We start from the raw sequence: 17,696 nt of genomic DNA, 5'->3' as shown, positions 1-17,696 counted from the left end.
TATGACATACACCCTTAGAAAAACACAAAATATACCTACTCCATGTTCCACTCCACAGATAGATAATTAAAGTGGGCAAATAACATTACCCATATTCTTTCCTTGCAAAGCAATTATTTACAATACAACATATCCACATTTTCCACAATTAAACAAACATTGCCAGAGCACAACAGGCAACAAACCAGCCTAATCACTCGTTTTCCACACTTTGAATCTTTCACTTTCCTATTATTTTATCAATTACATTACTCTACGTATCTGACATTATAACGTGCATTAATATTAAATTAATACACTTGATTGAAGAGATTATTTAAAAGTGACAAAAATGGACATAATTAAATGTAGGAAATTATTAGTATGTTTTATTAAATGGTGTATATACTGATTTTCAAATTACTAGAAATTATATTGATCATAGAATTTTCAAATTAAACCATTTTTGATAAAAAAAAGTTGAGATAATATGAGAGCGAAAGTGGGTTTATGTTTGTCCGTTACAGTTAATTTAACCCAATTCCCAAACCCAATCGCATAACCCCCAAACACCGCGCACGAAAGCGACGTGTTTGCTCGTTAATTCGCCGTCGCCGTCGCCGGAATTAAGTCTCACACTGTCGCGGATGGAGGCTCCTGGAACGCCGAGCCGGAACTCCGCGCCTGCCCGGTCGTCGTCCATGATCGAATCGATACGCGGCTGCTCGATTTCCGGCGTTCGAATCCACAGGGAGGAGCTCAAGCGGAAGATCACAATGCCGGAGTACCTCAGGGTCGCCGTGATGGAGGCGATCCGAGCCAAGGACGCCGAAGCCGCCGTCGTGCTCCAGCTCTACGAGTCGAATAAGGCCAAGGATGCCGAAGCCGCAGAGCCGCCTGAGTGCCCGCTCGTCGTCTTCATCAACCCCAAGAGCGGCGGACGCCTCGGTCCCGAGCTCAAGGCCCGACTCCAGGATCTCATGAGCGAGGAACAGGTCCCCTGACGTCGCATTTATGAATTCTGCTTTTTTTCAAGTGCAGGAACTGTTTGCATTAATGTGGATTATTGTTTTTTGTACGTTTCTTACGTGAGATTGCTGACATTAGGAGATTTCTTTGTCCTTGTGTTTATTTGAGATGCTATATTATGTGGATTATTCCGATTGCTACTATGTAAATGATGGCGATATGCTCATAATCAAGCAGATAGTACATGTATATGAAGCTATATGGCTGATCTTGTGCAGTATCTAGGAGCTACTTATAATGTTGTTTGTTTCTGAATTTCAAATTTCTGATGGGACTTTTTTCTACATATCTTTATTATGGGGATGATAAAATATTATTCATATTGTTCATATTGTAAGTGTGTTCTTCTGGATTGTAAAATTTCCTCTGTGGTGGGTTAGTGTGGGGTTGTATAGCTTTAAAAACTCTTCAACATCCTATCAGCAATTAAACTTTAGAATTTTAGATTGTGAACTACAGCGAGAGAGAAACAAAAGCTGAAACTGTATCTCTGTCTTGAATCTTGATTATTATTGGCAGGGACGGAGCCAGGAATTTATATAAAGAGGGGCAAAATTATACATAGATAAAATTTAAGAGTTTCAAGAGGGGCAAATAGTTAGAAATTACAACAAATTAATTTTATAATGTATATTTTATAGATATGTGATGAAATTTGAGGTGGGGCATTTGCCCATGCTAGCTATGAGCTGCATCCATCCCTGATTATTGGAACTCACTATATAAGTATATTTTGAGTTCCATGCTATGGGACAAACTTTTACCTTGTGCATATCTAATTCTGATAAACAGATATACGAAATATATGTACTATGAGTCTATGAAAATTTTGCTTGATAGTATTGTATACATGCACTGGTGACTTTATATGAGAATGGTAGATTTTTATATTGTCAAAGACTAATGAGAGATTGTAGCATATAACTGTAATATTCATGTGGCCTTTCTTAATGCTCGTCATATATGTACTTGTTGACAATTGGTTATATCATATCACTTCAGTGCTATCCATCTAAGGCTATTTGTTTTGTAATTAGTGTTCCTTTTCTGCCACTTCTCAAGCCATAGTTTAAGGAATCAATTGCTGAAGCTAGGGTAAACATAACAAAAAAATGGCTAATGTGTTGTAGTACATGTGATATGCTAGAGTGAGGTTGTAGAGCTTAGGTTTGTAGATTTCAGATTTAGTAAGAAATTAGATGGTTTGACTTCTGACTTATGGATTCATTTGTAGATAAATGAGTAAAAGTATTTTCTTTGTCTAATATGTAAGGCCCCCTGTATATATGCTGTAAAAGTTGTATCATCATTCAAGTCCACTTGGAGGTGTAATGTTTTTTTTTTCTTTTCCATCAATTCATCAGGTTTTTGATCTTTCATCTGTCAAGCCTCATGAATTTGTTCAGTATGGGTTATCTTGCTTGGAAAAGTTTTCTGCTCTTGGTGACCCCTGTGCAAAACATATCCGTGATAACCTCAGAATCGTGGTATATTTCCTATGCTGTATTATCTGTTAATCTATATTATTACACCAGTCTTCAATATTAGCATATTTGATTTTTTGTGCTTATGATGAAATTTACACTGAGGACCATACTGAATATGGTTTTTGATAGGTAGCAGGAGGTGATGGAACTGTTGGCTGGGTCCTTGGCTGTGTTGGAGAACTTAACAGTCAACTCAGACTGCCGCTTCCACCAACTGGAATTCTTCCACTTGGCACTGGAAATGACTTATCGAGGAGTTTTGGTTGGGTAATCTTTTCATCTGCATTAACTTGGTACTCTTTCTGTCTAGTATGCTATGAACTTATCTCCCGTGTCCATATTTTCAGGGCGGCTCATTTCCTTTTAATTGGAAAACAGCAGTTAAAAGAACCCTGGACAAGGTTACCCAAGGTCCCATAGCTCGTCTGGATAGGTGATGTCCTTAATTTGCTCCCCTGTATATGTTTTATGCCAGATGATACTCTTATTTACATCAGTTCATCAGTTAAATGCTGTGAACACTTGCACAAAAAGCATCTGGGTATGACTAGGTAATTTATTATGCAACTACGACAATGACCCAGACCTTTTATTTTTTAGTTGGGTTGTGGTGGGGGGAAGGTGTACCAGAGGATATTGCACCTTCAGTGGCATTAGCGTATTGGAAATATGATTCTTTTATCTTAAATGCAATTGCAAGGTAAAGGTAAGGATTTCAGTTCAAACTATAATAGAGCGTTAAGGCTGCAGCGTAGAAACTAAAACAGTGAGGCATCACAGTGGCCTCATGGGGGTTTCTTTTATCAGTAGAATTTAATGATCTGAATTCGTAGAAATTGCCTTCTATTTTCCGCTGCATGTACTTGCTGTTTTGTTGGGTGAAAGTTTGTGGTATATATGACGATGTTGTTTATATCTCTCTTGATATAAGCATTGATTTGTATATCTTGAGATTCATATGTTTATGTGTGTCTGTCATGCATTAGTAAGTGGATATGTCTTGTCTGGTTAGTCATCTTAATATGCTTCCTTTGTTTTGTTTTAGCAATATTTCCTTGGCCGTTGATATAATAACCTCTTATGTGTAGTTGGCACATTTTGATATCTAAACCAGCTGGCGAAGAGTTGGAAATACCTTATTCTCTCAAGCCAACAGAAGAAACCCCACTTGATGAGGTTTGTTGCTGAAGTTCGTTTTTCATTTTGAACTGAGCTTTGCTTTCTAGCCAGGAAACTTTATGACTGCTGTTTGTTAGCAGACATGCGGTTTAGGTATTAGGGTTAACAAATTTTCTGTTGGTTTTCATATTTTACTCTATTTTTTACTCCTATGCTGCTATGCACATTGTAGAGCAACATCCACTACTATAAAATCTCAAAAAATGATTCCTGAAAAGAGCTTATATATTTCTCAGTATCACATTTATTGTGAGTTTGTATGTTTTTCATCCTAAATTTCCATGAACTTGATATGAATGATAGTACGAGTTCTCACCTTAAACCTAACACTTCTGAGCTCTGAATGCTGTTGTTCACAAAGGAGGTCTATCACTTGGGCTGAATGCTGTTGTTACACAAAGATGGTCTATCACTTGGGCTTAGTCTCTCATCATAATACTGAATAACTTTGTAGAATAGGGCATATATACACACACACTTTAGTAATTTCTTGTCGCACAAGCAAATGTTCAGTTTTTCTATCTTTGCAGATATAATTCTACTTTCTCATAGTTTTATTTTGTTATTGGTTAGAGATCCCTGCCTTTTTTCTACTCTATATTTGCTATATTACCCAAAGTCCATCAAAAAATTGTGTTCTCCACAGCAGTGTTATCAAATAGCGGATATGGTGGCGCCATGGCGCTATGCCATGGTGTTTGGTGGTGGAAACGCCATAGCACCATGGCGCTGCCATAGCACCGCCATATTCACCATTTAACAACATTGCGTGTGTATTGCATTTAGGAATGGGGCATTATGCTAGAAACATGGAGGTTAGATTTGTATTTTATGCTTTATTAATTGTTTTAAGAGTTTTAGATGGTATGTTTTTATTACTCTGTATTTTCTAATTTTTGAATTATATATAAATATATAAGTATTATTTTATTTATTTAATTATTGACCGCCATATCCGCCATACTAATACGCCATATCCATGTGGCGGTTTTTAGGCGAACCGCCATACGAGATTGATAACATTGTAGTCCACGGACACTCTTCTAGTAAAGCTGTTTTCTTTAGTTTGTGATACAATCAAACATGGGTGTAAAGCCGCGCCCACCAGACTCAGGACTGAAATCCACGTACACCAGATGCTGGTTTAAACCCTCATATATTAAGTGCGGCTTTAAAGCTGCGAGCCCCAAACACGTTTTATACTGTTTTTGCAAATAAAAGAAAGGTTCCCAAAATTATTGTATTTGTGCCCCAAAGTAGAAAAAACCTTCTATTGCCTCAAGGTTCTTTCTCTTTTATGTATCTCCATAGGTTCATTTCTACTAGGAGTTTTACAAATGTCTTAAATTCCATAAAACTGTGTGTTATCCATGGACACTTTTGACTAAATTTCTAATTTTAGGTCTTATATTTGTTTACCTTAGATTATTGATTAGATCGTAGTGATAATTTTCTTATATTGGAAGCAAATTTGCAGTATCTTATTAGAACGGAAGCAAATATCCTACTGAATGCTTCCTCACTATATACTATATTGCTAAAAGATTCTCCCTCCATCTCAGAGAAAGATTCATCACTTTTTATACCATGGGTTTTAAGAAACGTTAGATGAGTGGATTAAGTTGATAAAGGGTAAAAAATAAAGGGTTTGTGGTGGGGTGGTGTCCACAAATGGAAAATGAATATTATCTTCACCTACAGATAATTTCAATCACATGCAAGAATGAAATTCTAAATTCTAGTAATAGTTTAGTATTGAAATGAAATCTGACAAATGCATCATATTTTTCAAATGAAATGCAGTTTCTTTTCTTTGTTTTGTTTAAACTTAGTCATAGTGCAGGAACTAGAAGTTGAAGGAGAACTGCCGGAGCAGGTTAATTGCTATCAAGGAGTCTTCTATAATTATTTCAGTATAGGTCTGCATTTGTAGTCATTTTCTCTCTTGAGCTAAGTTCTTGCTGTTCACTTGTAAAAAATGTTGGTTATGTTATTGTGTTGTAGGAATGGATGCCCAGGTCGCTTATGGTTTCCACCATTTACGTAATGAGAAACCATACCTTGCTCAAGGTCCTATCTCAAATAAGGTGCAACACGTGTTTCCCATGTAAAATATCGTTTACATACTTATCTCTTAGTAATAACTGTAGGTGTTACAAAAATACATTCAAAATATCTTCGTCTTGGACTATTTAACTTAATTGGTGCTTATGCAATGCTAACGGTCAACTGGCATTCCTGGTAGAATTTCATATTACTACAATATTTTGAACCTTTTGAATTCAGTTTCTGCAGAAAGTTGTCAACATTCTTTGAAGCTAAGTTCATTTTTGTCACGATTGATTCTATTTGTGATGGCTCTTTTCTGTGTTGTTGGGTGCAGTTAATCTACTCTGGTTACAGTTGCAAGCAAGGATGGTTCTTCACACCATGCAGCAGCGATCCTGGTTTAAGGTTAGAATCTACTCTGGTTATATAGCATGATAATCTTGAAGTTCCTTTCGTAGCTAAGTGCCAACTGCCAATTGTTATCTCTTACGACAAATCAAATCAATAAAGACTACATAGCTCCTACATATCATAGTATACATTCTCTAAAAGGGACTGAATTCAAATCTTAATTTGCAGGAGTTTGAAGAACATCTTGAGAATATACGCTAAGAAGGTCAATTCTTCCGAATGGGAGCAAGTCCATGTCCCTTCAAGGTTCAGTTTATTTGCTGAGATATTCATAAAATCTAAATTTATTCTCCTTAGTCACACCATGAAAGTAGTTCAACAATCATGGTCTGAGTGCTTCCTGTCCTGTATCACTACTAAATCAGTTTTTTTTTTTCAATGACTGCTCTTAAAATATTTTGTTTTCATTTACATGATTTTCATGGATTACAGTGTGAGGTCTATTGTTGCTCTAAATCTTCCTAGCTACGGAAGTGGTAGAAATCCATGGGGCAATTTGAAGCCAGACTATTTAGAGAAGGTATGGATTACTTCACACTATATAACCTTTTTTTTTCTTAACATGATGGAGACGAAGTTACTCATTTTTTCGCTTGTTTCATGTTGATGTCAAGCAGTTTATGCACTATGTCAGTGAGTTTTGTGCAATTGATTGATTCAGGACATTGCATGGAAGTCCTTTCTCTATATTCACATTCGTTTGAATCTTTTCTTTTGTATATTCTTTTTTACATCATACTCCAATGCTTCATATCTAAAAGAACTTCCATTGCAAAATATTGTAAGTAGAACATTACTAAGTAAACCAACATCTTGCATATCTTATTCATTTTTATATAAAAGAGCTGTTTGACTATGTTTGTCCTAGAAGCAAGAATCTGTATGTATCTCTGTTTTGCACTTCGACCTTTCTGTCTCTACGACCCAAAGACTTCAAAATTAGGGACTTAATCAAGTTGATTGCATCTGATTGCACAACTCATATGCTGATACCTTGTTTCTCTTGACAAAAATTGCACAGAGAGGATTTGTTGAGGCGAGTGCTGATGATGGGTTACTAGAAGTTTTCGGTTTCAAACAAGGATGGCATGCTTCAATGGTTATGGTAGAATTGATTTCTGCTAAGCACATAACACAGGTAGCAGCAACGATATTCAAGTTATTGTTACATAGCTGGGAATAATAGTGCTTGGTAATAACCAAAGGCAGATAAGATTGAAATAATTGTTCTCACACGTCATATGGCACGAATATGAATAGATCACCTTTTACAGGATAGAAAAACTGACTATCACGTGACCTAATGACTCAGGCTTCAGCTATTCGATTCGAGCTTAGAGGTGGAGAATGGACAGAGGCATACATGCAGATTGATGGCGAACCATGGAAGCAACCCATGAACAAGGACTTTTCGACATTTGTGGAAATTAAACGTGTACAGTATCAATCTCTTATGGTCAAGGGAGACTAGCATCGACTACCATACGTTTTCTATTGTTTGCTGGGGTATTTCGACAAATATTTATTCTGATACACAATCAATTCAATGTTGTACAGCTCATTCCCTCTTTTAACCTTGTATCTAATCTATTCTTTGGAGGGAAGGTGTTTATAACTGCTCTTTTGAATTCTATTTTCATGTTGAAATGTATTCTCTCCAACCAAGTGGAATGAAGATTGAATGAAACGAAGAACAACTGGTTCTGTGTGCATATACCTCTCTTTCTCTCTCACATATAGCAGTATTGTATTCTTTTTTTCTTAATGTAGATTTAGTGAAGATAAACAAAGGAAGCGGAATAAGGCAAGTGAAGATGAGGCCAGAAGGAAACATACAAATGCCTTTTTGGTTGTGTGATTAATCGTGCATGTATATTTGTCACTTCTCTATCTTATCAAATGGGTTCTTGAAAGGCGAAAAATGAGGTCCCGCCTATTCAGGGTTCGTGTATATACACAATACATGTGGTACACGTAATTATGCAAATTGAGCAATAACTCATTGGATATTAGTTGTATATATAATTGTCCTAATAATATGCCTTGATGATATTTATCATGTAGTACTATATTTGAGTAACATTATTGGTGCCTAAAATTATTAGTATAGCTGAATTTTGATATCTCCCACCAGTATAAAGTTGGTTAAAAAATTCATGAGCTTTGATCTTATAATCTCATGATTCAGAATTTCCCCAGTTTGAAATTCACGTGACGAGTCAGAGTGTTACATGGACCAGAAGTATTATGTTTAGGCGTGTGGTGTGTCGTTTCGATAATGAAAGTTTATTTTTTAAAGTCACTATTTGAGTAAAAGAGCATTCTTGAAATATTGAAATAAATAGCAAGTGTGGATACATTTTTTTTTTTAATACGGAGTAGTATTTGTGAGTATATTTTAGTTTTAAATATCATTTGAACCTTTTATTTCACCTGTTACTATTTTTCGTATTCATTTCAGGAAACATAGTGTACTTTTATGCATACTATCATACTCCTTTCGTCCATCAATACAAGGCCAATTTTAACCGGATACAAATTTTAAGAAATTCAATAGAAAATGAGGAGAAAATGTTAGTGGAAGATGAGTCGTATAATGAAATGTGAGTGAGATAAAAATAGTGGTTATTACTAATAATACTAGTAAAAAAGTAAATATGATATTTATTGGTGGACAAACGAAAATGACAAAATCAGATGTTTATTGGTGGATGGAGGTAGCATGTGTTTTACTAAAGAGTGAACTACATAAATGGTACCTGATCTTTATTTTATATCGTTTTTGGTACCCAGTGACAAAAATAACCCTAGGTACCAAACTTGATTATTTTGTTATGGAGGATATTTTTGGAAATTTCCATTAAATAGTATACAAAACATGTGATTATTTTTTTATTCATTTCTTATTTCTTTTTTTCTTCTTTAGTTTCCCCTTCTTTCTTTTTATACATACATCTAATGCATTCATAATAATATAAATCAAGAACAAAACACCTAATTAAATTAATTATTTAAAATATTTAAATCAATTAAATATTTTGTATTGAATTGTTTTATACTCATTTTATGGTTGAAACACCTAACTAAAAATATTCAACTCTTAATATCATTATGAATATAATTCATAATTTTAAATTTTTATTAAGATTATATATATTGGTTAGTTATTAGTTTAATGTAAAATAATAATAATAATAATAATAATAATAATAATAATATATTATTATATAATATTATGTGATTCATAATTTAAATAATTATATTATCATTATTTATTTATTACAACTAGTTTTTAGTATTATAACAATAATATTAGTACAATAATTAAATATAACTATAACTATAACTATACTTAAGTATATTTGAATGATATCAAAAAAATAAATTAATATCAAAATAATAATTTTAATATTGATTAATAATAATAGTATAAAGAGTGAGAAGAATGAGTGAAGAAATTATAATATCACTTTTGGTACTTAGTTTTGTATGTCCAAAATAACCTTAATGATACAAATGGAAATATGTTTTTGTTTAGAGGGCATTTTGGGGTCAAAATGCATCAGGTACCAAAAATATGATTTATAGATACCAAAAATGATATAAAAAAAAGATCGGATACCATTTATGTGTGAAAGTAAAAGATCATGTACCATTTATGTAATTCACTCTTTACTAAAATAAAAATACCATCGAAAAGAACATGGAAACCAATTCTGTAGTTTGTTTCTTGTGACGTTTAAATAAGACGTGTCAATGTAAAAGAAGTAAGTACAAAAATCTAAAGTGGAAACAAAAAGATGGCAATAAGTACAAAAATCTAAAGTGGAAACAAAAAGATGGCAATCTCAATAACCAAATAATGTTTGTAGTTCTTAAAAAAGGATAATTTAATAACGTAAAAAATGATAAAAGCAAAAGCACATTAAAGCTTTACAAAATGTTAGGTGAAGTCCTATTAAGCACTAACTTATTACGTGTTAAGTTGCATCGACACCAAAAGTTTCTATCTTCTGTTTGTTAATTGTCCTAACCAATCGATAATCAATAATTACGTGCATAGAAGAAATCGTGACAACTTTATTCCATAATTTACGTGTTCTTCAAATTTGTCGTTTCACGAATTATTTGTTTTTTTGTCATATCGCAATAGATATTTATAGATCTTACGTATCAGAGTTATATACATATAATTTCATCGTACTATAAAGCAATTGAAAATAGGGCTGACAAAACATACCGAAATATCGAAATATCGCATTTACCATATCGAAAAAATACCGAATTTTCGGTATACCGCACTTTTCGGTACGATATGATACCTTACCGGTAGATTAAGGTACGGTAAAGGTATAGATTTTGCATATACCGCGATATACCGCATCATACCGCAATTATAGTATGTACTGCAAAATTACGGTATATACCGTAATTTTGCGGTATATACCGTTAATAAATATATTTTTTTTAATATATTATTTATAAAATTATAATATTTATATTTTTAAAACTAAAGAAAGATTAGTGGCATAATTCGTAAAGCAGTAGTAGCCATCATTAATTCATTATTCTGCCCTAATTCTAAATCTCAATTCTTCAATATTTTATAAATCAAACAGGTATGATTTGTGGTATACCGCGGTATACCGCAACACGGTACGGCATACCGAAATATCGGTAAGGTAAAGGTTTTCAAATTTTGACATACTGAATTTTTCGGTATACCTAAGGTATAGGTATGGCATTTAGTCATACCGTAATTTGCGGTACGGTATGCGGATGGCATTCTCGGTGCGGTATATACCGTACCGTGCCAACCCTAATTGAAAACTCCATCTTATGCCCATAATTAATTGTCTTATAAATTCAAGCACAAAGTACTGTAAATTCAATTGAGGTTAATTATGCTACTTCTAAATAAGGATATTTATAATTACACCTAGAGAATATTAGAGCAGCTTGAAATTCTTGGATCAATCCGAATATAGGTTAAGATGATGAATTTTTTACCCAATAAAATCACAATATGAATGAACAGACCAATAGTTTGGATCTAGATGTAACTATGGTCTATTCTCCAGTTTTATTTAACAATAGTAAATTTTATATAGATTACTACACATAAATATTAACCTTATGTTTCATTTTAAGTATAAGTGAATTAAAAAATATTAAATAAATTAAAAAAAATATTCAGAATTTTAAAATATTTTATTACTACTATTTATGTTTCATTTTAATTTTACAAATATTACATTAGATTTTCAATATCAATGTCCTATAGGCCAATGCCTTAAATCATTTAATAACTCAAGACTGATCAGACATCATTCTTAAATCTTAACATATGTCATTACGTTATAAGTATATTTTAGAACTGAAACAATTAAATGTCTTGTATTCTATAAATACTCCTACGAGTAATTTTCAGTATTATGCATTAAATAAATCATATATTAATTTTATTGTTAATAGCCAGCAAGAACCAAAATATATAAGATTAAGATTAACATCTCTAGTTACGTCATATAAAAATTGTTGATATAATAAGTAAAAATAATACTCATATTAAGAAGAAAAAACCATCCCTCTCTCCTTTGGATAATTGGATGAGCTTATATAAATGAGCACCTCGAGCTCTGCTCACGTATTTTCCCACTCCGCCACCACCGCCGCCGCGCTCATATATCATCAACAGGTCTGTGATTGTGTCCTCACATATACGTTAAAAAAAAAGAAAAGGAAATGGCGTCGACGGCAGAAGCAGCGGCGCCACCGTCATGGAAGTCGCCGGTGCCGTACCTATTCTGCGGGTTGGCAGCCATGCTTGGCCTCATAGCCTTTGCTCTCTTGGTCTTAGGCTGCTCCTACTGGAAGCTCAACAACGACCACCGCCAAAGAAGGAGCGTCGTTGAATCACAGACCGGCGAAAAGGAGGCGGCGGTGGTGGTGGAGGAGAAGTACCTGGTGATAATGGCTGGAGAGGATAACCCAACTTTCTTGGCAACTCCGTGCACTAAAACTACTCAATCTTCTCTGGCATTACAACAAAACATTCACATTCACTGACATATAAATGGATTAAGGAATTGTTGTACATTCAGCTCCACCCATGTAAAAATATAAATACTACTTTTTTCAAGAATTACATGTAATTTATTGTCTTTAATTACACACACTAATTTTGTAAGTAGTACTAGTACTATATTGTACTCCTATATTCGGTTATTGCAAACTTTATGTGACTATTGAATTCTGATATCACCAAATATAATGTTGATAGTTCACAGCACATAAATGTGGTGCCACCTACTTAAATTTTGTTATTTTGATATAATTTCTTCGGGACTTTCAAATAAGTGACTATTGATTATTCCTTTGGTCTACAAAAATAATTTTACTATACAAATGTTAATTACTATTAATAAATGAAATATAAGATGGACTATAATAATGGAGGATCCCAAATGGCTATAGACGTCAATGGCTAAGCAAAAGTTGATAACTATTGCTTCTTCCACTTAAACTTGAGCATGATTCCATGAATCAAAAATGCAAATTTCCTTGTTATTGGCAGATGCTTTGGCCTTTGGATATTTGATCGGCACTACTTTCAAAAAGATAGTATGAATATTCGTCAGTCGTGGATGTTTTGAACTCTGCCGAATCATAATATATTCATATATATATAAAGGCTCAAAGGGGGAAAATCAAACCAAATTTATTTTATTTATATTCATAACTTTCAAATTAATTATTATTGTTTTATTTTATTAATTATGCATTATAAGCAAAATATTTCTAGCATTTTAGAAGTCCTGGAGCCCTACGGATTAATATATTATATATGTCATTCATCCAATTTCTAACTGTACAATATGTAATATTCATACAAATTATTTGTGTAATATATAGATAGGGGTGTTTAGATGACGGTCATATATTCCTTCAATAATTGATATCTGATAAAACCAAATTTAAAGTTGCTCTTATTATTGCTGCTATAAAGGAATGACAATAACATTTCCTTACTCATATAAAGTTTAGATAATCTCTCTCTTTTTCCAAAGAAATTCGTTGAAGCTAACTTTGTGATATCTCGATCTAAAAAGTTATTTGTGGTTGTGGCCGAGTTCAAATCTAAATATTTTACACAATCTTATTATTATTGTATGCAATATATAATTATAAATCGATAGAGTATTTAAATATGGATGGACCAATACTTATACACCTCCAAATGTGATCGTAGGTATGTATAATGACATAAAGTAAACGTAATGTCACTAGCTCATTTCGTGTGGATGAGGATCAACACAATTATAATTTTCTTAATTTGTGTACATTTATTTTATTACTATTTAGTATTCTCATGTTATTATTGAATGTCTTAATAATAAACAAATAGCCAAGAAACATTCTTTAATAATTCCCAAAAATTTGAAAACAGACCTACTATTTTTAATCAAGAACACGAATGCAAAATTACGAAAGATCAAATTAACCTGCATCTGTTACACCCCAATTTTCCAATGAATAAGAAATAGGAAATGAAGGGCAAAACATGATTTACTTGAATAATTAGTTCTCATTGAAAAATATCTGTAATAGTAAAACTTGATGGGCTCCAATAGGTAAATAATAATTGGGCTTTCGATTTAATTTTGCCCAAGTATTTAAATGGCTAAACTCTTCATATATATTTTGACTCTAAAATTTGCGGCCCTCCAATTTAATACTCACCGAATATAATATCTTATCTGAATTTTAATACGAAAACTTTTAAATTTTCTTATGCGAATATAATATCGGTTTAATTTTAATCCACTTTAACTCTATGTGAATTTTAAAAAATGTGAAAGTTGGTGGGTATTAACTTTTTGTATAATTTTTTTTAAAAAACCAGAGCACTTAAAAAGATAATCAAATAAATATACACGATATTTATAGTGGGACAGAATGATTAAAAAATTTGGTTAGTGTTGATTTAGTTGGCCAAACTTTTAGTAATCCACATTACCCTTTTAAATTTCAACACGTCGGCTTGTATCAAAGGAGATAGGCGAACAATGGGGGTAGCTTCTTTGTATTCGATCAGCACCTACTTCCATCATTAAATATATCTTTTTCGAAATATATGTAATACTACTATATATTATATCATCTATCGTTATTGCATTGACAAAACACTAATAAAATTAGCACTCCTACTTTATAGAATGGTCAAATTTGGAAGGTCAACCATTCGACTTCCAACATTGCTTTATAGTTTATAGAATGAATCAATTATCAAAAAAATGCCAGCTATAAACAGAAATAAAAATAAAAACTACTACTCCATGTTTCGCAAAATTTGCTACATGTCTGTTCTTAATAGCATAATCATTTGAGTAGTAGCACTAACCAAGAACAAATATCGTCTGTAAAATATGACAATTTACTAAATATAAATCAGGTCAGATCGATGCAATCTAATTCAAAGAATTTTAACTTTAATATTTAGTTATTTTAGCACAAAAATTGTTTTGGTAGTTATGCTACTAGAATATATATACAAAGTTACAAACATCATGGCATGATGTTAATTAGATGTAACCTAATTTGTAAAATGCAACTGAAAATTCATATTATTTTCACACACATCACACATACATTAATCCAATTAGCTAAAGGAGTTTCCCACTCATTTTTTAAAGACTTTCCCGATAGTTCTAGAATAAGAATTTGTTTCATTTTCTATAATTTGGACATGATGTAAGTTATTTAAATTAACAAGACGTGTTAGTCAACAGCAAAAGAATTTGTATTTTTTAAGAAATACTAGTATTATTGGTAAGTCATGGGTGCTTGCGGCCATGAAAGTCGGACACTACAAGCGACAAGTCAACAATGAGTTATGAGGAAGAAGGAAATTATGAGCAATTTTATTCGTGATATTATTTTTCATTATTTTTTCATCTTTGTCCCTATCAAACAAAAACCATGTGTCTGCCCATGCGTACTCATGAGTCAGCCGTAGAATCGATCAATCCTCCTCCCCCAACCTCGGCTAGAATCGTCCTTGCTACTACTGATCTAATTTCTAAATCTCATGACGGTGAATTTATATTAGTAGTATCGTCCTTACTACTGCTGATCTAATTTCAAAATCCTGTACCGATGGATTTATATTAGTAGGTGGTGGCGTTCGGTTGTCATGACTAATTATCATGAGACTATCCATCTAAGATTAAGTTGTAAAATTAATTTAGTTGGACGGGGGAGGCTATGACTAATAATCACGAGATTATCCATCTAGGATTAAATTATGAGGTCAATCTTATAAACTAAACATGATACATATTTAATCGTGAGATTTAGTCTTGCCAACCGAACACCCCGTAGTATGCCATTAAAATCCATTCTCAACCGTTAGCTCATGATCAAGGCTTCCAAAAAAAACATGATAAATACACCCAATAGCAATTTATATTTATTTCAGTTTCAAAGTTATCCGATTATTTTTAATTAATTTTGGAAAAAAAGAGCCCCCAACCAATCAAACTCCAGATACAGATAGACTTAGTCCATCTGGCCATTCCAGTAGCCACCCTGCCAACAATAACACGTGAGATCTTATCTTCATATAGCTAATTGCTATATATAGAAATAAATTTAGCAATATTCCTATCATTCTATTGATCGAGTCAATCTTGAGACACTGAAATCGAAAAGCCAAATCTATTTCAAAGGTCAATTATAACTAAACAACTTGTTTATTAGGAGTACTTAATTAAAAGAAAAGAAAACAGAAAAACCCACATTCAACAAAAAGTAGCTGGGCTTTTCGGTAGAGCAGAGAGTTTCAATACAAAACGAGATTAAATTAATTTCCAAAAAATCTGCCTTTTAATTATTGGACAGATAATCGGAAATCACTATCACTAGAAATGCGTCGATTCATCTCTCAAAACGACGTCGGGACGATGCCGTAACCTGCACCAGCGATAAGATTGCCGGAGACGAAGCTGAGAATTCCGTCGATTTCAGCCTCCGTATCGCTTCTCTTTGCAAATCTGCCTTTAACTCTCGGCCGCGTTTCTGCGTACGCCTTCCTTGATGTGTAACGGATCGTCTTCTCGAATTTCCTATTTTTCCTCTTCTCCTTATACCGTAATACTCTGGCTTCTCTGTCCATTCCGGCCGCCGGCGTTACGTGATTCGCGATCGGATCGGAGATTGAGCTCAAGGTGAAAGGATAAGATGTTTCCGCGTTTCCGTCTGGCACAAAGCCGACCTCCATTGACGATGACGAAACCTGGAGATTTTGAGATGAATAATTAGGTCAATTGATTGTCTAGAATTGGGATTCGATCGTTTAAATTAGGGATAAGAGGTGTGAAGGAGTGATTACGCTGTGGCTGAGAGATGCGGCGGTGTAGCTGTTGCTGTAGGAGGTGATGTTGGATCTCGTGAAGTCGATCTCGAACCGATTAACCGGTGATTGTTGGTGAGATAATTGAGCTGAAAGCGGCGGTGCCGCGGTTGTTTGTACGGGGACGAGACTGTCACCGTAAGGCTGTGAGCAAATTCGGTAACTGTCAAAATCGGAATCGGCGAATAGGAATTCCACCGGTTTCAAACCCGGCGCCGGCGGGAGTTTGGTTGGAACGATCGGGTTTGTTGAGATCCACGAATCGGCGATGTAATCGTCTAATTTCCGATTGCTGATCGAATCGGCGATACAATCGCCCAATTTCCGATTGCCGATCGAATCGGCGACCGGAGCGTCGTCGAAGATGGCGGTGGTCGACTTCATCAGTTGGGACTCGGCGGTGGCGTAGAAGGGAAGCACCGCGGCACGGTCGTGGCGCTGCGCGAGGGGATTGGCGGAGTGGATGTCGCGGTCGCAGGTGGCGCAGAGGGCGGCGGCGTCGGCCTTGCAGGTGAGGGCGGCGGGCGCCTGCTCGCAGACGTCGCACATCCACACTCTCCCGTGGCTCTCCGGCGTCGCGTCGTGGAGCTTGGCGTCGCACGCCATGCACATGAAGGCGGAGTGCGCGCGGCAGAACAGCAGCGCCGCCGCAGACTTGCAAAAGTCGCACGGCTTCGCCGCCGCATTCCACCCCGCCGGAAAACACCTGACGCCTTCAACCGCATCTAGCGTGACTCCCATTGGTTTGATTTCGATTATCTGTGTATCAAAAATTGATGAGTAGGCGTGACAAGTGGTGTAGATACCTAAATTGGGAGTGTGTAAATCTGTATCTAAGCTGTGGTGAGGAGAGAGAAACTGGGGGGGACACGTGGATGGGTATGAGCCGCGAAAAAGGTGTCTTGATATTCGAGATGATGATAATTGAGAGAGAGTAGTTGTCAATTGTCTGTACCGACGTAGGCCCCACCGATTTGAACAATCAAATTGGCTTCTATACTTATCGCTTATAAAGATGGTGTTTAAATAATGATTTTAATGTGTATTGGATGAGATCAACTTTTTTGTTTCTATTTTAAGTATGTCGATTGTTAATTTGCTCGTAGGCTTCAGTGTGCCAGCTGTGCCTGACCATCTGAATGTCACGC

At 34.7% G+C, this 17,696-nt stretch overlaps 2 protein-coding genes across 2 annotated transcripts; one reads left to right on the top strand and one right to left on the bottom strand.

The window, feature by feature from the left end:
• The first annotated feature begins 461 nt into the window (after positions 1–461).
• Positions 462–7,846, top strand: LOC125187544 (diacylglycerol kinase 4-like). The gene is made up of 12 exons (XM_048084155.2): positions 462–974; positions 2,373–2,495; positions 2,625–2,762; positions 2,843–2,928; positions 3,584–3,671; positions 5,518–5,593; positions 5,679–5,761; positions 6,058–6,128; positions 6,303–6,380; positions 6,567–6,654; positions 7,156–7,272; positions 7,447–7,846. The coding sequence occupies exons 1-12, from the start codon at positions 627–629 to the stop codon at positions 7,603–7,605; spliced, it is 1,455 nt and encodes a 484-aa protein (XP_047940112.2). The 5' UTR covers positions 462–626; the 3' UTR covers positions 7,606–7,846.
• Positions 7,847–15,870: 8,024 nt separating this feature from the next.
• On the bottom strand, positions 15,871–17,412 carry LOC125188872 (zinc finger protein CONSTANS-LIKE 5-like). Its single transcript, XM_048085939.2, has 2 exons — positions 16,528–17,412; positions 15,871–16,431 (listed from the first exon to the last, which is right to left on the bottom strand). The coding sequence occupies exons 1-2, from the start codon at positions 17,287–17,289 to the stop codon at positions 16,081–16,083; spliced, it is 1,113 nt and encodes a 370-aa protein (XP_047941896.1). The 5' UTR covers positions 17,290–17,412; the 3' UTR covers positions 15,871–16,080.
• Between the last annotated feature and the right edge of the window lie 284 nt (positions 17,413–17,696).

Source organism: Salvia hispanica, chromosome 5, assembly GCF_029641045.1.
Source record: "Salvia hispanica isolate PSC_SH4W2 chromosome 5, Shi_PSC_v1, whole genome shotgun sequence".
NCBI lineage: Eukaryota > Viridiplantae > Streptophyta > Magnoliopsida > Lamiales > Lamiaceae > Salvia > Salvia hispanica.
Note: the sequence above shows the minus strand (reverse complement) of the source record. Positions and strands in the feature narration are given on the sequence as shown.

Bases quoted from the DNA above. Each gene is read 5' to 3' on its own strand.
- LOC125188872 (XM_048085939.2), bottom strand. From the start codon at position 17,289: ATGGGAGTCACGCTAGATGCGGTTGAAGGCGTCAGGTGTTTTCCGGCG. The intron at 16,432-16,527 runs GTAATCACTCCT...CAAAATCTCCAG, and splicing joins CCGCATCTCTCAGCCACAGC to GTTTCGTCATCGTCAATGGA.
- LOC125187544 (XM_048084155.2), top strand. From the start codon at position 627: ATGGAGGCTCCTGGAACGCCGAGCCGGAACTCCGCGCCTGCCCGGTCG. The intron at 2,763-2,842 runs GTAATCTTTTCA...CCATATTTTCAG, and splicing joins TATCGAGGAGTTTTGGTTGG to GGCGGCTCATTTCCTTTTAA. The intron at 6,655-7,155 runs GTATGGATTACT...AAAATTGCACAG, and splicing joins AGCCAGACTATTTAGAGAAG to AGAGGATTTGTTGAGGCGAG.